At 44.0% G+C, this 23,213-nt stretch overlaps 1 protein-coding gene across 4 annotated transcripts in view; it reads left to right on the forward strand.

Annotated features, from left to right (window-relative positions):
- The window catches only part of lhpp (phospholysine phosphohistidine inorganic pyrophosphate phosphatase), a 195,936-nt gene that overhangs the window by 71,048 nt on the left and 101,675 nt on the right, over positions 1–23,213 (forward strand). For 3 of the 4 annotated variants that reach the window (XM_085994624.1, XM_085994625.1, XM_085994623.1), the window contains exons 4-5: positions 7,986–8,049; positions 13,939–14,031. In XM_085994624.1, the coding sequence (XP_085850750.1) occupies positions 7,986–8,049; positions 13,939–14,031 (157 nt within the window). The remainder of the gene's footprint in view (positions 1–7,985; positions 8,050–13,938; positions 14,032–23,213) is intronic. The other variant, XM_085994626.1, reaches the window with a different exon arrangement.

Genomic DNA, 23,213 nt, shown 5'->3' on the forward strand with positions numbered 1-23,213 from the left:
CATTATTCCTCAGAAACCTCCGTAAATCCTCTGACACAAACTGTGGCCCATTGTCGGAGCAAATCTGTTCTGGCAAGCCATTCCTGGCGAAGATGGCCCGTAGGACTGCAATAGTTTTCTCCGTGGTGGTGGAGGACATTTTGATGACCTCTGGCCATTTCGAATGGGCGTCCACAGTGATTAGGAACATTTGAGTCCATAAATGGACCAGCAAAATCAATGTGTACCCGTTGCCATGGAGATGAGGGCCACTCCCATGGATGTAGCGGGGCCTGTGGTGGAGCGTTTTGGACCTTCTGGCATCCTGTGCATCTCTTGGTCATATCCTCGATTTCTTTATCGATTCCCGGCCACCACACAAACGCCCTGGCTAGGCTCTTCATTTTTACCCCTCCCAGATGACCCTCATGAAGCTCATTGAGCAGTCTATCTCTCAACTTGGGTGGAATTACCACTCTGGATCCACACATCAAGGTCCCCCGGCACACTGACAGCTGTTCTCTCCTTGGCGAGAATGCTGGCAACAGTGAGTCGCCATGTGCTGGCCATCCCTTCACCGTCAAATCATAGACCCGAGAGTGTCGGGTCATTTCGGGTTTCCTTCTCTATACTTGAGTTTGTAACAGGTAGACATTCGACAATGGTCGCATGGAATATCTCAACAGGGTCCACTGCAGGAGCTTCCTCTACCGTAGGCAACGGTAGGCGCGACAGCCCATCAGTGTTTCCATGCTGTTTCGTACCCTTGTACTCTATGTCATACTGATGTGCCCCTAGAAAAAGGGACCATCTTTGCAGCCGTTGCGCCCTTCTTTGGGTTAAAAATGGAGACCAGGGGCTGATGATCAGTCAGTAGGGTGAATTTCTGCCCGTGCAGATAGTGATTGAACTTCTTCACCCCCCCACACCAGGCTGAGGGCCTCCCTGTCAATCTGGGCGTAGTTACGCTCGGCCGAGGTTAACGAGCGCGACGCAAAGGCTATTGGCCTCTCTGAACCGTCAGGGAATTTGTATGACAGCTCCGCTCCGATGCCGTAGGGAGACGCATCACATGCTAACCGAATCGGTAGTGTTGGATTGTAGTGGGCCAATACTTCTTTTGAAGTGATTAGGCATTTACATTTCTGAAAGGCACGCTTACACTCATCACTCCATTTCCATGTTACTCCAGTTTGCAGTAGGGCATTCAGTGGGTGCAGAATTGTGGATAAATTCGGCAAGAACCTATGGTAGTAGTTCACCAACCCGAGGAACGACCTCAGTTGCGACACATTTTCCGGTGCTGGAGCCTTGACTACAGCCTCAATCTTGTCCGGCGACTTATGCAACCCTTCCTCATCAATCATGTGGCCACAATACGAGATTTGTCTCCTGAAGAACTCGCGTTTGGGGCGGTTGGCTCGTAGCCCATATTCCTGTAATCTCGTGAGCACCTGCTCCAGGTTGGCAAGGTGTTCACTGTCATTTTCGCCCGTCACCAGGATGTCATCCAAATAACACTGGGTCCCCGGGATCCCTTGCAGGACTTGTTCCATCGCCCTCTGCCAAATAGCCGGGGCTGATGCTACCCCGAATACCAGTTGATTGTACTGGTAAAGGCCTTTGTGAGTGTTTATCGTGAGGTATTTCCTAGACGCTTCTTCCACCTCCATTTGTAGATACGCTTGTGCCAGATCAATCTTTGTAAAGCATTTCCCTCCAGATAGTGAGGCGAAAATATCTTCTATCCGTGGAAGTGGATATTGTACTGTGTGCAGGACTGGGTTCACAGTTACCTTGAAGTCCCCACAGATGCGAACCTTCTTTGGTTCCCCAGGCGTGCTGCTCAATGATTTCTTCATTACAGGAGCGATGGGTGTGGCCCACTCGCTCCAGTCCACCTTGGACAGCACACCCGAATGCTCCAGACTCTCCAGCTCTGCTTCAACGGCTGGGCGGATCGCGTAAGGTACCGGTCTGGCCTTAAAAAAATTTTGGGTTTGCGTTATCTTCGATTTTTATCATTGCCGTTACTCCTTTTAGAGTCCCAAGTCCTTGTTGGAACACCTCTTTCGCGTCAGTTAGAATTTTTGACAGTCGTCCAGGTGTGACGTCATCACCCATTTTATCAGTCACAGTTAGCGCCTGAATGGAATGCCAATCCAATTGTATTTTTCGGATCCATTCACGTCCCAATAATGGTGGTCCTCCATCTGGTAGTGTATATATAGATACAGTTTCTGTGTTTCCTTGCCGTTGTATTCAACTGGCACCCTTATTTTTCCTCTGGGGTAGACTTTTTGTCCCGTGTATATCTTCAATACAATGGACGTGTCCTTCAAGGGTATGTGTGAGAATAGCCGCTCATAGTCTCGTCGATTCATGACAGTTAGGGCTGATCCTGTGTCCAATTCCATCTTTGCTGGGGACCCTGCTATCATGAGGGTGATCCAAATGGTTCGGTGATCCTCCTTTGCGATCACGTTGTGTAACTTTAGACAACTTAGTCTCCTGCTCCCGGAGTCCTTATCACTCTCCTGATCTTCTGAACTACTGTCTGTCAATTTCTTTACTTTCTTGTACTTTTCCTTAGTAGCTCTTGTAGTGTTGGTTTTCTTTCCTGACCTGCAGACTCTTGCTATGTGTCCCATTTTCCCACATTGCCTGCATACTTTGTCCTTAACCCAGCAGTCCTTCTGATCATGGGTTGTTCTGCCGCAGCGATAGCACTTTTCTGCTCCATACGCCATTTCGTTAGCGCTGTATTCCTGTGGTTTCTGTTGTATTTCCGCAGCTCCCCGTGCTGCTGCTTCATAGGATACTGCCACACTGAAAGCCTGTTCTAGCGTCAGGTCCTTTTCCGAAAGTAGTCGTTTCTGGGTTCCTTCACTCTGGAGCCCACAGACAAACTTATCCCGCAAGGTGTCTGCCAGTCCTGCTCCGAACTGGCAGTGCTTCGATAACTTGCGTAGTTCTGTAAGATAGTCAGCATTGCTCTCATCTTTGTGCTGGTTTCTTTTATGGAACTTGAATCTTTAGGTGTTCCTGTAAGATATTAACAATCTCTTCAAAACTTTTCTCCATTGGTTTAGCTGGGGTAATTAAATTCCGCAATAGGCCGTACGTTCTCGCGCCCATCAAATTTAATAATACTGACGCCTTCTTTCCATTGGCCACCTCATTTGCCTTGCAGCACACTTCAATTCTTTCCACATACGTGGTCCAGTCTTCTACCTCGTTGTCGAAAGCAGTGATACTGCCACTCTTCGGCATCTTGAGTGATTTAAAATGGCGCCTCCCGCGCTTTTTCTTCTTCCCCAATGGAATAAAATGGCGCCTCCCGCGCTTTTCCTTCTTCCCCAATGTAATAAAATGGCGCCTCCCATGCTTTTCCTTCTTCCCCTTGCTGCCACGCTGCTCCTAGCGTTCTACAGGGTAATGGCGGCGACCCGCGACTTCGGCACGTATCACTTTTCCTCCCCCGCGTTCTATCCTCTCCACGCTGCCCTGTTCTTGAGCACCGACCGCGCCCTGTGCGCTCCACCTTCTCTCTCTCTCTCTCCCTCCCGACAACGCTGCACGGCCCCTTTGCAGAGCCGCTCGATCGAGCCCGAGCCCGCCGCAGTCCAGAAGGGTCAGCGCACTACCTGCTACCAGCACGACTTGCTGGAACACCTCGACTGGGGAGCCAGGCCCAGCTCTCCACAGCCTCCCCTGCAACTCTCCGATGGATCCCTGGGCGGTTGCCCGCGGTCGACGCGCGCCGTTCTGACTTCGACCTCCAAGAAGCTTCTCTTCGGGTAAAAGATCCCCGTGAGGTGATGCAGTACTGCAGGTGAGTTCGAATCTGCCCGTCGCCAGTGTAATGTCTGAGTATATAAATAATACACGGACTGCAGGAGAACAATAAAACAGGTATTTACTTGAACAGAGGGTAACTTAAGACTGAAATACAGAAGCCTGCTATGGCTTTATATACAGGGGTGGTCACTGCCGGTACTGCAGTATAGAATCAGTTCTTCTCTTAAAGGCACATACACAACAAAAGGTATGGCGGTAGATAAGCAGTGGCTAGCATTTAAAGAAATATTTCATAATTCTCAACAAAAATACATTCTATTGAGAAACAGAAACTCCACGGGAAAAGTGATCCATCTGTGGCTAACTAAAGAAGTTAAGGATAGCATTAGATTGAAAGAAGAAGCTTATAATGTTGTGAAGACTAGTAGCAAGTCTGAGGATTGGAGAGTTTCAGAAACCAGCAAAGGATGACCAAAAAATTGATGAGAAAAAATAGAATATGAGAGCAAGAAATATAAAAACAGATTGTAAGAGCTTCTACAAGTATGTAAAAAGGAAGAGAGTAGCAAAAGTAAACGTTGGTACCTTAGAGGCTGAGGCAGGAGAAATTATTATGGGGAATAAGGAAATGGCAGAAACATTAAACAAATATTTTGTATCTGTCTTCATAGTTGAAGACACAAAAAGCATAACAAAAATGGTGGGAAACCAAGGGTCTAATGAGGGTGAGGACCTTAACGTAATTAATATAAGTAGAAAAAAAGTACTAGAGAAACTAATGGGAATAAAAGCCGGCAAATCCCCTGGACCTGACGGCCTACATCCTAGGGTTCTAAAAGAGGTGGCTGCAGAGATAGTGGATTCATTGATTTTGATCTTCCAAAATTCCCTAGATTCTAGAATGGTCCCAGCGGATTGGAAGGTAGCAAATGTAACACCGCCATTCAAGAAAGGAGGGAAAAGAGAAAACCGGGAACTACAGGCCAGTTAACCTGACATCAGTCGTTGGGAAAATGGTGGTATCAGGGCACTTAGAAAATCATAACACGATTAGGCAGAATCAACATGGTTTTATGAAAGGGAAATTGTGTTTGACAAATTTATTCGAGTTTTTTGAGGATGTAACTAGCAGGGTAGATAAAGGGGAACCAGTGGATGTAGTATATTTGGATTTCCAAAAGGCATTCGATAAGGTGCCACATAAAAGGTTATTACACAAGACAAGGGCTCATGGGGTTGGGGATAATATAGTAGCATGGATAGAGGATTGGTTAACGGACAGAAAACAGAAAGTAGGGATAAACGGGTCTTTTTCAGGTTGGCAGGGGTGCCGCAAGGATTAGTGCTGGGGCCTCAGCTATTTACAATCTATATTAACGACCTTGATTAAAGGGACCGAGTGTAATGTATTCAAGTTTGCTGATGATACAAAGCTAGGTGGGACAGTAAGCTGTGAGGAGAACACAGAGTCTGCAAAGGGATATAGATAGACTGAGTGAGTGGGCAGCAAGGTGGCAGATGGAGTATAATGTAGGGAAATGTGAGGTTATTCACTTTGTAGGAAGAATAGAAAAACAGAATATTTTTTAAATCGTGAGAAACTTTCAAATGTTGGTGTTCAGAGAGATTTGGGTGTTCTCGTGCAAGAAACAGAAAGCTAGCATACAGGTACAGCAAGCAATAAGGAAGGCAAATGGAATGTTGGCCTTTATTGCAAGGGGGTTGGAGTATAAGAGTAAGGAAGTCTTGCTACAATTGTACAGAGCCTTGGTGAGACCACACCTGGAGTACTGTGCACAGTTTAGGTCTCCTTATCTAAGGAAGGATATACTTGCCTTGGAGGCGGTGCCACGAAGGTTCACTAGATTGATTCCTGGGATGAGAGGGCTGTCCTATGATGAGAGATTGTGTAGAATGGGCCTATACTCTCTGGAGTTTAGAAGAATGAGAGGTGATCTCATTGAAACATACAAGATTCTGAAGGGGATTGACAGGGTAGATGCTGAGAGGCTGTTTCCCCTGGCTGGAGTGTCTAGAACTAGGGGGCATAGTCTCAGGATAAGGGGTAGGCCATTTAAGACCGAGATGAGGAGGAATTTCTTCACTCAGAGGGTTGTGAATCTTTGGAATTCTCTGCCCCAGAGGGCTGTGGATGTTGAGTCTTTGAGTATATTCAAGACTGAGATAGATAGATTTTTGGACTCTAAGGAATAAAGGGATATGGAGATCAGGCAGGTGTGAAGTTGAGGTTGATTATCAGCCATGATCTTATTGAATGGCGGAGCAGGCTCAAGGGTCCGTATGGCCTACTCCTGCTCCTGTTTCTTATGTTCTTGTATTGAAGAAGAGCAGGAGCGTTATCCTCAGTGTTCTGGCCAATATTTATCCTTCAATCAACATCACTAAAAAACAGGTTATCTGGTCATTATCACATTGCTGTTTGTTGGAGTTTGCTGTGCGCAAATTGGCTGCCGCGTTTCCTACATTACAACAGTGGCTACATGTCAAAAAAAAGTACTTCATTGGCTGTAAAGTGCTTTGGGACGTCCGGTGGTCATGAATGGCGCTATATAAATGCAAGTCTTTTTTCTTTTTTCCTGCACAAGGGCTTCAACGATGTATTCAAATGCATAAAATGATGTGCAGAAAGGGACGGAGCATTAATGCATCAAAAATCAGTGCCGCAGAGCAAGGACGGATGCAGGTTGAAGTCACGATCTGCTCGGTTATTGGTCTGTGGCTTGCAAGCAAGACTGCGCTGAGTGAAGTGTGGAATTCCCCTCAACAGTAGGGAAGGGAAATGTCATACCTGTGTGCTCCCTGGCACCTCCTAGTGGCCAGTTAGAGAGTGTCGGCAGCAACCCGCAAACAAGATCTGTGTCTACCCAGTCAGCTGCAAGTTGTCAAGCCAGGAGGACAAGGAAAAAAGGGGAGAAAAATTACAAGAAGGGGTGTACAGTTGCCCACAGAAATATTCATTTGTGGAAAGTTTTCATTAAAACAAAATGCATGATTCAAAATTCCATTATCATAGGCACGAACATAATCATCAACTTTAAAATCAGTCAGTAGAGAAATAATGTTTGTGCACACATGGATACGGTATTCATCTAGATTGATAAAAATACAATGTGACTCCAGAATGAAGTCAAAATTGGCAAGGCAGATCTATACTTTAGTCAGAAAATGAGAAGTTAAAAAGTTATGCCAGCATGACAGCATTACTCAAGGAGACTGCTGTAAATGTATTGATTTACATTCAGCATCTATTTTAGATGGGATATGGAATTGGCAGTGTAATTTCTCCGGTCATGCCAGTGTCAGAAAATTAAGCTGCTTACGCTAGCCTATGGAAGGTTAATGGTTGCTCAAGCAGAGGTCAAGTGGTCATTTGAGAGAGAGGCTTTGGTGTATAATTGAAAATGGCAGAAAGATAAACCATAAAACCATGTCCGACCATGTTGCGCATTTCTCATCTGCTGTCGGAGATCTTAATGCAGTCCATCTGGCGTGGAGCAGAAATAGTTCTGAAAAAATGATTTGCTCAATAATTCTGTCACTCAGCTGACATTATCTGCTTGAGTGAAGGTGAATTACATTTAAGTGAGAGGACAATATGAATTATTATTTTTTGAAATTTATTTTAGCTTGCAATAGATCGAGAGCCATTTAATATTTTATCCCCTCTTCATTAATCTACAGATTCTCCTAATGTTTTTGTCTCTAATTAAGGATTATTTTGAAAGACTTTACAGAACAATATGTTTTGCTCTTCATATTGGCAATGAAATGTTTGATCAGTTTCATTTTTTTTTAAATGTGCAAGTACTAACATACAAGAGGAGGCCATTTGGCCCATTGTGTCTCAGCTGGGACTAGCTCCATATTGGAGCTAAAACAATCAGAAGGAATTATTTTCTGCTGTCAAAAAAAAAATCCCCTCTTTAATGAGGTCTGTAAGATTGAAGTGTGTTGGTCCCGCAGACCCTCACTATAATGCTTGCTATCTGATTATATCCATTACGGCTGTGACCTATTATTCAGTTTCTTCACTAATGGGGAAACTACACAAGTTGCCCTCTTTAACATGCTGGATGCTATAGCCAAGCTTTCTGTATGCCTTCAAAAGACTGTCTTGCAAAGAGGCCTTCTATATATTTTTGAATATACTTATCTCTACATTTCTTAATGTTTCCATACTCCAGGCGATATTATAAGGAAACAGATGGGATGAAACTTGATGTTGGAGTTTACATGAAGGCCTTAGAGGTACTAAGAATTTTTATACTAAATCTTCCTTTCTATTCTGAGAATATTACTGCATTGGCTAATGTAATATTACACCTCAAATGCTACATTTTTTGATTAGTGTTCTAGTATTTATAGATTAAAATGTACCTAGGTCACCAAGTGGAAGCAGGCATATATGTAACATTTTGAAAACTCCAAAATTAGAAAATGTACATACAAAATATGAAAAATGGACAGTGTCCTGTAAATTCCCAGAAAAGTCTCTACTCAAATCTTCTAAAATGTTCAGTATTTAGACGGGGTGGGAGGAGGGAGGTCATGTGATGATCCCTCCAGGAATACCTCCAACCAGAGTTGGCAACTCTAGCTTACTCTGAGATTTTGATTTTTTTCCAGTGTCGTGATCACTATCGGGAAAAAAAAATACAAGTTTCTGATTGGCCAATAGATATTAGTTTCTAGTAATGCGATTGCAAAACCTTGACTTCATTAAAAGCTCTTTTAAAATTTGAGGCTTATTTCTGTAGTTGAATAAGAATGTTCTTAATGCACGTGTTAATAAGCAAAGGAGAGAAACACAAAGGGCCAAACTAATTCATAATGAGAGTGTGAAAAAAGCAAGCCTGAAGGCTTTGTATCTTAATGCTAGAAGCATTAGGAACAAGGTGGATGAATTAGTTGTGGAAATAGAGGTAAACAAGTATGATTTGATTGGGATTACAGAAACGTGGCTGCAGGGTGGGCAAGGCTGGGAACTTAACATCCAGGGATATACAATATTTAGGAAGGATCGGCAAAAAGGTAGGGGAGGTGGGGTAGCATTGCTGGTAAAGGAGGGGATTAATGCAATGGAAAGGAAGGATATTAACTCGGATGAAACGGAATCTGTATGGGTAGAAATGAGAAATAGCAAGGGGAGGAAAACGTTAGTGGGTGTGATATATAGGCCTCCAAATAGTAATATGGAGGTGAGGGAAGGCATAAAAAGGGAAATTAGAGAAGCGTGCGATAAGAGCACAGCTGTCATCATGGGTGACTTTAATTTACATATTGATTGGACTACCCAAATTAGTAAAAATTCTGAGGAGGAGGAATTCCTGGAATGTTTTCGGGACGGTTATCTGGACCAATATGTCGAGGAGCCGACTCGAGATCAGGCCATTTTAGACTGGGTATTGTGCAATGAGAAGGGACTTATCAGCAATCTTCTTGTACGAGGCCCCTTGGGTCAGAGCGATCATAATATGATCGAGCTCTCAGTCGAGATGGAGAGTGAGGAAATTGAATCAGAGACTAAGGTCCAGAACTTAAATAAAGGGAATTACGAGGGTATGAGACGGGAATTGGGTAAGATTGATTGGGTGGTGTTCTGGGGGGATTGACAGTGGATAGACAATGGCAAGCATTCAAAGATAGAATGGAAGAATTCCAGAACATGTTTATACCGGTTTGGCATAAAAATAAACCTAAAAAGGTGACTCAACCGTGGATAACGAGGGAAATTAGGGACAGCATAAAATCAAAAAAAAGGGCATATCAACTGGCAAAAAAAAGCACCAGACCGGAAGATTGGGGGCAGTACAGGATACAGCAAAAGAGGACAAAGGGATTAATCAGGAAGGGGAAAATAGAATACGAAAGTAAACTTGCAGCAAACATAAAGACAGACTGCAAAAGCTTTTATCGGTATATCAGGAGGAAAAGACTGGTAAAATCCCAAGTCGGTCCCTTGCAGTCCGATTCGGGAGAATATATAATGGAGAATAAGGAAATGGCAGACCAATTAAACTCATACTTTGGTTCTGTATTCACAAAGGAGGACACAAATAACCTCCCAGGAATATCGGCAAACATAGGGACTAATGAGAGGGAGGAGCTGACAGAAATTAGTATCTCTAGGGATATGGTGTTGGGTAAGTTGAGGGGACTGAAGGCCGACAAATCCCCGGGGCCTGATAAACTACATCCTAGGGTACTTAAGGAGGTGGCCCTGGAGATAGCAGATGCTCTAAGGATCATCTTCCGGAACTCCATTGACTCGGGAACAGTACCCGTGGATTGGAGGGTAGCTAATGTTACCCCAATATTTAAAAAGGGGGGTAGAGAGAAAGCAGGGAATTATAGACCAGTAAGCCTTACATCGGTTGTGGGCAAAATGCTAGAGTCCATTATTAAGGATAAAATAGCGGAGCACTTGACAAATGGGGAAAGGATCGGACAGAGTCAACATGGATTTACAAAGGGTAAATCGTGTTTGACTAATCTGCTGGAATTTTTTGAGGATGTAACTGGTAAAATAGATGGGGGAGAGCCAGTGGATGTGGTGTACCTTGACTTCCAGAAAGCCTTCGATAAGGTTCCACACAAAAGATTATCATGCAAAATTAAGGCTCATGGAATTGGGGGCAAAGTATTAACGTGGATAGAGAACTGGCTGGCGGATAGAAAACAGAGAGTTGGAATAAACGGCTCGTTTTCGGAGTGGCAGGCAGTGACCAGCGGGGTGCCGCAAGGATCTGTCCTGGGACCCCAGCTGTTCACAATATATATAAATGATCTGGATCAGGGAATTGGATGCAATATTTCCAAATTCGCTGACGACACTAAACTAGGAGGAGGGGTGGGCTCTGATGAGGATGTCAGGAGGCTACAGTGCGATTTGGACAGGTTGGGGGAATGGGCGGATACGTGGCAGATGCACTATAATGTGGATAAATGCGAGGTTATCCACTTTGGGGGTAAAAACAGGAGGGTAGATTATTATCTAAATGGCAATAGATTGGGAGATGGGGAAGTGCAGAGGGACCTGGGTGTTCTTGTGCACCAGTCACTGAAGGAGAGCATGCAGGTGCAACAGGCGATTAAGAAGGCAAATGGTATGTTGGCCTTCATATCAAGGGGGTTCGAGTATAGGAATAGGGATACCTTACTACAGCTGTACAAGGTGCTGGTGAGACCGCATCTGGAGTATTGTGTACAGTTTTGGTCGCCCCATCTGCGGAAGGATGTTCTTGCCATGGAAAGAGTGCAACGGCGATTCACCAGGCTGATACCTGGAATGGCGGGAATGACCTACGAAGAGAGATTAAATAGTTTGGGCTTGTACTCACTGGAGTTTAGAAGATTGAGAGGGGATCTCATCGAAACATATAAAATTATGGCAGGCCTGGACAGGCTGAATTCAGAGAGAATGTTTCCAATGGCCGGGGAGCACAGAACCAGGGGCCACAGTCTAAAAATAGCGGGCAAATCATTTAAAACAGAGATGAGGAAGAATTTCTTCACTCAAAGAGTGGTGAGCCTGTGGAATTCCCTGCCACAGAGGGCTGTGAAGGCTAATTCAATAAATATTTTCAAGAGAGAATTGGATATATTTCTGAAGGCTAAGGGGATTAAGGGTTACGGAGAAAAGGCGGGGACGGGGTACTGAACTGGTAAGATCAGCTATGATCTCAGACGAAGATCAGCCATGATCTCATTGAATGGCGGAGCAGGCTCGAAGGGCCGAATGGCCTACTCCTGTTCCTATCTCTATGTTTCTCTATGTTATATCGTTTTTGAAATGTACATTTTTTTCTTGTTGGGCTTCTTACAAATTGTCTCTTCCCCAGTGTGGTGAAACTTTTGAGGTATGGTTTCAAAGATGCCCTCCAGTACCTCTGCCAAGTGCCTTTGTTCATGTGTGAGGTTTGCCAAGCTATTTAACTGTAGGGTGCATCGCAATATAACCCAATTGTGTCCACAGCTGACATCCAGAGATGTGCATAGCAGTCAGAAGTAGAAGCCCTGGGTTTTCCTCTTTTCTCTCTTTCTTGTCCACCCTGCGCGCCCCCCCCCCCCCACCACCCCCTCACCCAACACAGTAGCACCCCTGCCACCATCTTGACTGAGGTCAGCTCACTCAGCACAGACTGAGAATGGAATCAAGCACTTTCCTAATCTGTGCAGCTCAGCTACTCCTAGATAAACTCCCAGTGGGAGAGTCTTAATTGGAGCACCATTTAATTTATGTAAAAGGGGATGTGTTGTATTAGGACAGTCAATGTTTGTGTATGCGTGCACTATTCCTTGGACTATTGGGAATTGCAGTTGCAGCTTCATTAAAAACTTGGGTGAATGTACCTAATAATAAAGGTAGAGTGAACTTTAGCTGTCAAAGTTAACTGAGTAAAACTTGGAGTTGGACAGAACTCAATCCCAGGAAACAGTCATATTCAGAGGAGCAGCTGCACGTCTTACCAGATGGCAGCCGTTCTGCTTGTTGATGAGACGCCTTTCTTAGAAGGAACCCAGAACAGACGAGCAATATGTAATACATGTGAATGGAGCAGAATGTACTTGAGACCCAACTGGTGTCTGGAATATAAATGATGGAAATTCAATGCAACGAGCATTTTGTGCTATAACTATAACTCTGCAACTTGAACTGCAAGCTTTCTTCAGGCGATCCAGATGTGTATCCAACTGGTAGCATCTCGCTTCAAGCTTTAATCTGAAATGCTGAACAAGTGGCACTTTGTGGCATCCGGAAGATCCAAGGGTAGTATTTAGTTAGTAGATCGTGATTATGGGAAATAAAATAGACCAAAAGTTCTCTGCCCATAAATCTGATGGGGTTTTAAACAGTATTGTTCGTTCAGTGTATTAATGGAGTTGATTTGTAGTATGTCAGGACTGGAATCTGCAGCTTTCTATGCCATGTTGAAACCTGCTTGCCAGGAAGCCATTGGGGCTTCTGAAGCACAGGAAGAGCATGGGAGGAGAGGGGAGAAAGTACAGGACTGTCTTAACAGAAAGAAGCTGTCACTACACAAATAGGGCAGTATCCATACACTTCCTACAAAAAGTAGATATGTGCAACTCTGGGGTAGCCATCATGGAAAGGAGCAGCTTTGTGTGTGGGGGAGGGGAGGGAGCTTAGCATCAGCAATAGAACTGAAGAGGTGAGAGTATGGAGGCTGACTTGCTTGGATAAATTTCCATGAAGGTGGCTCAAAGGAGCAGCAGAGTTTTACATTTTTGGGTTTATCACTTGTGATTTTTGAACTTTTCATACTTGAAAATAAACTGATCAGCCTAATTCAAGAACATAACATTGTGGTGTGGTGTGTGTGTAACTAGGTTTTAATAAGATTGGAGAAACCATCTCTTTCACAAGATCAGCATATTTACTCATTCCTTCAGTAGCCCATTGTCTAACTTATTGCTCCGATACATCTCAGCCAAGAGTTTGCCAAATTAGTCATAACATCACCCCCAGAACTAGGCTCCCTCTGCTGGATGCATATTGAATTACATAATATAGCCTTAAGCACTAGCACTGATGTGAATGGTCTTGCCAGAAACAACATTAAGTACTTTTTAATTTAATTGACATTTGAGTTATTGAACAACTTATAAACTGAGATGATTATAAGAAAAGCCACACCTACAAATGGATTGAATATCAGGATAAAAAGGGTAAAAACTGGGAGGCTTCCTTTTTGTACTTCCATTTGCATCTGTGATACATGAGACATAACGTGACCTGCCTTTGCTATACATGACATCTGTAGTTAGAAGCATCATTACCCTGATCAAATGATTTATCGGCATGACATTTCTGATCAAGTTTCCGAACAAAAAAATGCACAGTGACCCGATTTGTGATGTAATGTTATTGCTTTGCCCAAAAAAGAATGAAAAATGCATCAAAATAACTTGCAGCACAAATATTTATTCATTCAGTCATCACAGCAGTCACTTATTACCTGTTGCACATTTAGCAAATGAAGTGTTTAAATAATCCACAACTTTATTACCGCTCTTTCTTTACCAGATATCCTTCATTGACTTTAATGTAAATCTGCATTCTTCTCTCTCAAGAAGTACGTGTGAATTTGATTTGATTTTCATTCCTCCTCCCAGTATGCCTGTGATATTGAAGCAGAAGTTGTAGGCAAGCCAGCAAAAATGTTTTTCTTGTCTGCTTTATCTGACATGGGACTGGAGCCAGATCAGGTAAGGGTTGGTCTTTCATACTAGATACTTATACTGTCACCTCTTTCATAAAACAACAAACTTGTTTGGACTGATTCTGGTAGTTTTGGTTCATTTGACCTGTCAAATGGTTACAGATTTTTCTTCCATGAATAGTTAATAAACTTCAATTTTACTGAATTGTAGACACAACTGGGTTGTTCTTGTGCTTTGAGCAACAATATGGCTAAGTTTTTAGCATATATAAGCGATAGTAAGTATATAATAAACAGACTTTTTTTCTTTCTGATAACTTGGAGGATACAAAAGACTAGCCAATGTAATTCTAATGCCTTCAAATCCATTTAAATTAGATTTTTAACAGTATAAGTTATGAATACCAAAACCATAGATCCTGACATAAACGTCAGCTGTGCTTTAACTGCATTGAGTACAGAAACCTAGAGAATGATATAAAATTGTATATCCAATGTAAATTTAGATTCTTGTGTGACCAGGTAACCCTGAGTACTGAATACTCAGTGAACAGTGATTTATAACTTGAAATGTGTAACTTCCAGTTTATCTTGTTCTGCATAAAAGTTGTTTTCTTCTCTTTACAAATATAGTGGCTAAACGAGTATTGGGTCTCGCTTTCAGTTTAATAATAGGGTTCTATAGATGTCTGTAATGAGTGAGAAGTACAAATACAAAGGTTATCTTTGTTTTTCCTTCCCCTGTTCATGGAAAATTGAAGTTATTAATGTTTCTTCAATTCCCAACTATTAATCAGTGGCGGACTGTTGAAGGAACTAATTGCTAAACAATAACTTGGAAAGGTATTTTCAACTGTGTTCAGCTGGGACCCTGCTCCTTCAAAGCACAGTATTCAACCAGTCACAATGCTGTTTCAAACACTAAAATTACATTGTAGACGCTGCTAGATGTTGATGAGTCATAACATTTGATTTATTTAGTTTTTTTAAAAATCTGTTCTGCCATGACTTCAAGTGGAAGGCTGGTTGAATCAGTCTTTGGACCTCATCAGTTTATGATTATATGACAGTAAAAATGTTTGTACAAAGGTGATGTGAATGGTCTTATATTTTTGCTTTGCCTTCCCTGGAAAAATGCCACTGGTCTGGGTAAATGACAAAATCCATCCAATCCATTCTGGGTCAGAAAGTGCATTTTCCACCTAGCTAAAAAAAACAAAGTTGGAAGTGCTAGTGATGAGCACAGGCACTCAATATTACTACCTTTTTTCTTGTAAATGAGAGAAGAAACGATGAGAGCAATTTTAAATTGTGGGTAATTGTAAAACGAGGGTGCCAAGTGCAGCCTGTGCTGCAGTCCTCAGACTGAATCTAATTGTCTCTCGTTTCCCACCTACTGTATCGACATTTGATAATCCCTGCTGCCGGTCCTAGACTCTCACCTAAATTTCCACATGAAGTAAAACTTAGAAATGAGTGTTTCCAGTATATCATCTGGAGATTAATCTGAAGCATTTGATATATTACATAGAATGTACATCACAGAAACAGACCATTCGGCCCAACTGGTCTACGCCGGTGTTTATGCTCCACACGAGCCTCCTCATAAGAACCTAAGAAATAGGAGCAGGAGTAGGCCATACAGCCCCTCGAGCCTGCTCCGTCATGGCGGATCTTCTACCTCAAACCCACTTTCCCGCCCTTCCTCATATCCCTTGATTCCCTAACCCTATCAGCATATCCTTCTATCCTTTCTCCCTCATGTTCTAGCTTCCCCTTAAAAGCATCTCTGCTATTCGCCTCATCTACTCCTTGTGGTAGCGAGTTATACATTCCCACCGCTCTCTGAGTAAAGAAGTTTCTCCTGAATTTTCTATTGGAGTTATTAGTGACTATCTTATATTTATGACCCCTAGTTTTTGGTCTCCCCCACAAGTAGAAACATCCCCTTAAAAAGTAATGTAGGACTGCAGCACAGGTTACCTGGCAGTGTGAGGGTGGGGGAGAGAACATTAAACCAGCTGGGGAAACTAGAAAGAAAATGGGAAAAGCAGAAGAAATACTTTTTGACCAGATTCATGCTCCAGACAGATCAATAAGAGATGGCAGGATCTCATACACACAAGAAGCTCTGAAGGGTTTTTAAAATATCTTGCGTACTTTACCTACTTGTGTCTAAAATGATTCTTTGCTTGTTGCATGTCTATTGAACGTTTGATAAAATGTGGACTCACATAGAATGACTGCTTTGATGTTTATGCCTCAGCCTTGTTTAATAGTACTTAAAAAATGATTTAACGTGATGCCTAGTCATAGCAATGGCCTCAATCCTTTTGAGGATTTTGGAGGGTGACAGCTGAACCTTCAAAAAGCTGGTAGAAATCAATGAAGAGTGTTCTATTGACCATTCTGCTCACGATATTATGGACTGAGTGTCCAATAGAATGGAATGATTATTCTGTTGGCCAACCCCCATGAGCTAATTAGCCAATTAAATGGCCTCTTAACATTTTTATGTAAGTTTATTAAATGAACCATTTGCAGAGAACAGTACATACAGCAGAAAAGAGCAGAGTGCAAACCGGTGGCTAAAGGAATAGGGAAGGACACTTGAAGGAAACGTGTGACTGTTATATACTTTGCTGTTTGTGTGGAGTGAATGTAAGTAAATGAGCTTGGTCAATCTCAACTCCAGTTCCCTGTGTTTACGAGTCACTACATGTAATTAGGAAAAATTTGCAAACTCGCTTGAAGTTGGTGTTGGAAATGGAAATATTCATGCTAGTGTTGGTGGAATTGGGGTCAAGGCAGATATTTGGGGACAGTAGATGGAGTCTTGCTCTATCTAATCCATTCTGTGCTTGACCTGCGTGCTTAACACTGACCCTGGGTGTCCAAAGTGGACAAGTATTCCATTGACGAGCATACTTTGGGCAGAAAACATCATCTCTTTTCTTCCTTCCCCCGCCCTGATAAAAGGCAGAGGGCTAGTAGAGCAACAGCTACTAGGAATGACTGCCGCACAGTCCTAGTGAAGGTAGCGACTCCTCTCCACAATGGGGGACATCCTCCATCATGTAGTGTGGCACTACTGCCATTCTAAGTGGGACAGATTAAGGACAGATCTAGCAGCCCAAAACTAAACATTCACTTGGTTCTGTGGGCCTCTAGGAACAGCAGCAGTTCCCCCACTGCTCCAACTTTCTCAAACCAGGAGACTAGCCCTGGTTCACTGCAGAGCATGGGAGAGCATGTCAGGCACAGCATCAGGCATACTTTTAGGATGAGGCACCAGCCTTGCAAAGCTACAACCCAGGGCTACCTGAAATAAAAACAGCAAAGGCTGGAAATGCTCAGCAGGTCAGGCAGCATCTGTGGAGAGAGAAACAGAGTTATTGTTTCAGTTTGGTGACCTTTCATCAGAACTGGAAAAAGTTAAGAGATGTAACAGGTTTTAAGCAGGTATAGAGGCAGGGAAAGTGGGGAGGGGAGGAAAGAACAAAAGGGAAGGTCTATGATAGGGTGGAAGGCAGGAGAGATTAAATGGCAAAAGGGATGGTAATGGGACAAGAAAAGACACACAAGTTGGGTCTTGAGGAGGTGCAAATGACAACAGCAGAATCATTACCAACAGCTGCTGTCCGAAAAAATGGGAGCAGTGGTTATGATCTGAAATTGTTGAACTCAGTATTGAGTCCGGAATGCTGTAAAGTGCCTAATTGAAAAACGAGATGCTGTTCCTCGAGCTTCCGTTGATCTTCATTAGAACAGTGAATGCTAAATACCAAAAGCAGTAGGCTATAGACAGAGCTAAGCAGACCCACATTCAACAGATCAGAGAAAGGTCTCTAACGCCTCCACATCCATTTGAGAATGGTGGACAATCAAGCCACTAACTGGAGAAGGTTTCTTGAACATCGTCATCCACAACCATGGTGGAGTGAAGTAACACAAGGACAAAAGACCAAGATGAAGTGTTCGCATGCGTCTTCAGCCAAAAGAATAGTGTCCTCAGCCAGCCATTTACAGTTGCTTCATCGATGACCTCCCTTCCATCATAAGGTCTAGAGTGGGGCTGTTGTTATCAGTATTCAGTTCCATTCATGACTCTTAAGGAGGCCATTCCTACAATGGGGCTTGAACAACGTCCAGGTTGGGCTGCAAGTGTCAATGCAACATTTGTGCCACATAATTGCTAGTGAATGACTATCTCCAACAAGAAATAGCCCAATCCCCTCCTCCTGACCTTCACTAGCACCACCATCAACCAGTCCCCCATCATCACCATGTTGGGGGGTCAATTTGATCAGAAGCTGAACTGACCAGGCACAACACAGTGACAACAAGAGCAGGCAAAGACTGGATACTCTTGCCTTCTGACCCCGTAAAGCCTCTCCAAAATCTACAAGGCTCAAGTCAGGAGTGTGATGGAATGCTCGCTTGGACGGGTTTAACTGCAACAACTCTCAAGAAGGTTAACTCTATCTAGGACAGAGCAGTTTGCTTGATCAACACTTTGGTACTGGACTCCATATCCACTTCCTCCATCACTGGCAAACTGTGGTTGCAGTTTGTGCAGGATGCACTGCAACAAAGTGTCATGGTGACGACAGCACTTTCCTCTACCCGACCTCTACCACAAAGAAGGACAAAACCAGCAAAGTCGTGGGCATCCCATCACTTCCAAGTTCCCCTGAAAGTCATGCACCTGATTTTACACTTTTGGGTCACTATCCTGGAATTCCCAATCTCCCATCATGGGAGCGCTATCACTGCACAGACTGCAGTAGCTCAAGGAGGCCTTTTACCAACCTGTCAGGGCAACTAAGAATGAGCAATAAATGTGGCCTTGCCAGCATCACCCCCATCCCAAGAATACTTTCAAAGAAACAAGTCTTTACAGTTGCTGTATTTGTTTGTAAAATGTATTTTTGCCCATCTGAATCAGTCTGCAGTAATAAACTTGGCGCTGAATATTAAAATTAGGTTCTTTCTGTTGTCTACCCAAAATGGAATATCAACTATTTTAAGGATATTTAATGTTTGACAGTCTCTGTTTAATATTTCTGGGCTTACTGGTGGCAAATGACTTCTTTGATGTGAAAATGACTGTTCCAGTGGCATAATGAGAATAATTGGCAGTGAGTTGAAACACAGAACTTCACACTACATTTTCCATTGGTGCTCTGGCTTAAAAGCCAAGTCTGCTTCCCAATTAGAAGCCAATCAGGAGCAAACCAGCCCAATTATTGCTATTGAGGGTCAAACCTACCATGTTGGTAGGAAATCAAATTGCACAGCATGTTGGCGGGTGAGCTAGTTGCAGCATAGAGTATTAGAACCCAAGTTTTTCTGCTCCCCCAGTCCATGATTAAATATACCCCAGTGGCTGCCTGAAGCACATTATTGATGGTGCTTTATGCCCAGTCAGCTGGTGGAGGCGTGTTTTTTTTGTTTGTTACTGAATGAGCAATATTTACATTATTTCTTGGGTTGCTTTACATTACATTATCTTCTATTTACATACAGTGAGGGTTTTGCAAACGCCTGTATACTTTAGCACTAGGTATTGAGAGTCGATGGTCAGCATTTTCCTTGGTGTATGAGCATCACAGGGCTCACCAAGCTCTGGGTGAGGGTGGGCGGTATGCAACCTTAGGGCACTGGTTCTTGCAGTTGGAGGCTAGTGTCTCCTGGGCCAACCGGTGGTGCCGGGGTCTCTGCCTGGGGGTTGAATTTCAAGCAAGACCATTTGGAATCTCTCCCTGCTACTTCAATCGTTCCAACAATCCTCACTTCTGAAGGCTTTCGTAATATTTAAAGATTTGCCAGTATTAAAGAGAAAATCGGCAGCTTCAGTGCCCTTTTAAAAAAATATATATATATTTTTCCTTTTAATTTTTCCTTACCCGACATCTGTGTAATAAACTGACTTTCACATGCAGAGCCACTGTTGAAAAGTGTGTTGGATTGTGGTGGGGAGGGGGACAAATCTGCAGCAGAATCACAAGAAGAAATTAGATGAATAAACTATTCAGAAGAGTAAACATTTTTTGAACAACCTGTGTTTGATTGTGAGCGGAGCTGCTGCCAACCCAGCACGAATCTGATGCTGATGGCTCCTCAATAAGTGCTGTTTATAACACAGGTCTGTAATGGCTCATCAAAGCTGCAACATCCACTTCAGCACATTCCCCTAAAACTGAAATAAAAACAGAAAATGCTGGAAATACTCAGCAGGTCAGGCAGCATCTATAGAGAGAGAAACAGAGTTAACGTTTCAGGTCTGTGACCCTTCGTCAGAACTGAGTTACCAGCAGCGCTACCACTCTTCCCAATTTTATTAACAGGAGATTTAACTTTGGGTGAAAAATCATCAGTTTGTGTGCAGCACAATTGGAAGAGAATTACTAATTGCGAATTGCTGCTAAACAAGGGGACAACTGGGAGAATTTCCATCATTCAGAGAAAGCTCCAAGCCCAGTGCAGGGAAGGGCCACGACACTGAGCCCTATTGTCAGAGGACTGAGTTATGAGGGAAGGTTAGAAAAATGCAGACTTTTCTGCCTTGAAACGAGGTAAATGAGGACAGTTCTTATATAGGCATATATGATACTAAGTGGAAGAAGAAGTTGTTAATCCAGAGCGCTATTTAAAGTTAAACCATGAATGCAGGCAAGGCGTGTAAGTACAAACTGGTAAAAAGCATGTTCAGGACTGATGTGAGGAAGCACTTCATGCAAAGAATGATTACCTGGAAGTCCAACTCCAGCTGTTGGGACTGGAGGATGGTAGACAATGGTGTTCCCCGAGGGTCAGTGCTGGGGCCACTGCTTTTTTTGATATATATAAATGACCTGGATATCGGAATACGAAGTAGAATTTCTAAATTTGCCGATGACACCAAACTTGGGGGTGTGGCAAACAGTGAGGATGATACCAATCGACTGCAACAGGACATAGAAAGGCTAACCGAATGGGCAGACAAGTGGCAGATGGAATTTCATACAGAGAAGTGTGAGGTGATGCATTTTGGCAGAAGGAACAGGGAGAGGCAATATACACTCAATGGCACAGTTTAAAAGAGTGTGTAGGGTCAGAGGGACCTGGGAGTTAATGAGCATAGGTCCCTGAAGGTGGCAGGACATATTGAGAGAGTGGTTAGCAAAGTATATGGGATCTTGGGCTTCATAATTGGAGGTATTGGGCTTCATAATTGGAGGTATTGAGTACAAAAGTAGAGAAGTTATGCTGAATCTTTATAAAGCGCTGGTTAGGCCACAACTGGAGTATTGCGTCCAGTTCTGGTCACCACACTTTAGGAAGGATGTGAAGGCACTTGAGAGGGTGCAGAGGAGATTTACCAGAATGGTTCTGGGGATGGGGGATCTTAGCTACAAGGATAGGTTGGAGAAGCTGGATTTGGGTTCATTAGAGCAAAGGAGGTTGAGGGGTGATTTGATAGAGGTGTACAAGATTATGACGGGTTTGGATAGGCTAGACGGGGAAAGGCTGTTCCCACTAGTTGATGGTACAAGGACTAGGCGACACAGATTTAAGGTTTTGGGCAAAAGATACAGGGGGACGTGAGGAAAAACTTTTTTACGCAGCGAGTGATGATGAGCTAGAATTTGCTGCCAACGGAAGTGGTGGAAGCGGACACACTCAATGTTTTCAAGGGGAGACTGGATAGGCACTTGAGGGAAATAAACTTGCAGGGCTACACGGATAGAGTGGGGGAATGGGACTGACACAATTGCTACGCAGAGAGCTGGCACAGACTCGATGAGCTGAATGACTTCCTTCTGTGTCCTTATGACTCTGGGGGAAAAATTCGGTTGATTAGTGCCTCCCGTTTGCGCCCTAAGAGGGCACTAATGGGGCGCAAAGCAACTAGCGCCTGGGCGCGGCGATGTTTGTGCCGCTCGCCAGAGTTTTTGCGGCGGCGCTAAACATTATTGCCACGATCTCCTGCACCCGCAGATCATAACGTCAGTCAAGCGTGTAGCGCCCCGGACCGGATATTGAGTGGCGCCCACTTCCTTTCCGCCTGCTGCTAGCAACGACAGGTAGAGGGGAACGTTTTGCAGTTGGGAAGGGGCTGAGGGAGCACTATTTAAAGGCGGCCTCTTCCTGCCTTTTTTTGTCAGACATTTTTGCACCATGCATTCTGAGAGAGAGACTTCTGGAGAGATTCAACGCTGTGTGAAGGAGTTTTGGCTACTTTGCAGGTTCTTTTTAATTTCACCTTGTATTGATTTACAAGAGACTATGGGGGCTGCACTGATTCGGGGCGTCGTCCTGCACCTGCAGAATCAGAGGCATCAGAGACACAGAGAGAGGATGGCAAACATGGCTAGAGGGAGGAGGGCCAACAGGCCTCTGCACAGGAGACGTTACCCTCCCAGGGTATTCCGGGAACAATTCTCCTACATTCATTTGTCTGAGGAGCAGTGTTTGCGCAGGCTGCGCTTCAGCAAGGAGGTGGTCACTGAGCTCTGCCACCTGCTACAACCAGATCTGCAGCCTCAACTGAGGACCAGGACGTCTCTGTCGGTGGCAGTGAAGGTGACAGCTACTGGAGACATTGCCAATATCTCCCAGTTTGCTGTCCATTGCTGTATCTGGGAGGTGACAAATGCCCTCTATAAAAGGAGATGCCAGTACATCTCTTTCCCCATGACCCGGGCCAAACAGCATGAACGCGCATGTGGCTTTGCTTGGATAGTGGGCTTCTCCATGGTGCAGGGCGCCATTGACTGCACGCATGTGGCATTGCGGGCACCGCATGAGAATGCAGAGGTTTTCTGAAACCGCAAGGGGTTCCACTCCTTAAACATCCAGTTGGTCTGTGACCACAGACAGCTGATACTCGCTGTCAATGTCCGCTATCCTGGCAGCAGCCACGATGCTTCACCTGGCTGATGACACCGCTCCGTAACCCCAACACCCCTGCCGAGCTGCGGTACAATGAGAGCCATATCGCCACCAGGAACATAATTGAGCAGTGGATTGGCGTGCTCAAGCAACGGTTCCGCTGTCTGGACCACTCAGGAGGAGCACTGCAGTACTCTCCTGAGCGAGTCTCCCTCTTCACAGTTGTATGCTGCATGCTTCACAACCTGGCAATCCTGAGGGCCCAGCCAATGTCACCAGGAATTGGTGCACCACCGGAGAAGGAGGAGGAAGAGAATGAGGCGGAAGATCAGCAGCCAGTGACTGAATAGC

Source organism: Somniosus microcephalus, chromosome 8 (genome assembly GCF_052327205.1).
Source record: "Somniosus microcephalus isolate GS21.2 chromosome 8, FLI_Smic_1.0, whole genome shotgun sequence".
NCBI classification, from domain to species: Eukaryota; Metazoa; Chordata; class Chondrichthyes; order Squaliformes; family Somniosidae; genus Somniosus; species Somniosus microcephalus.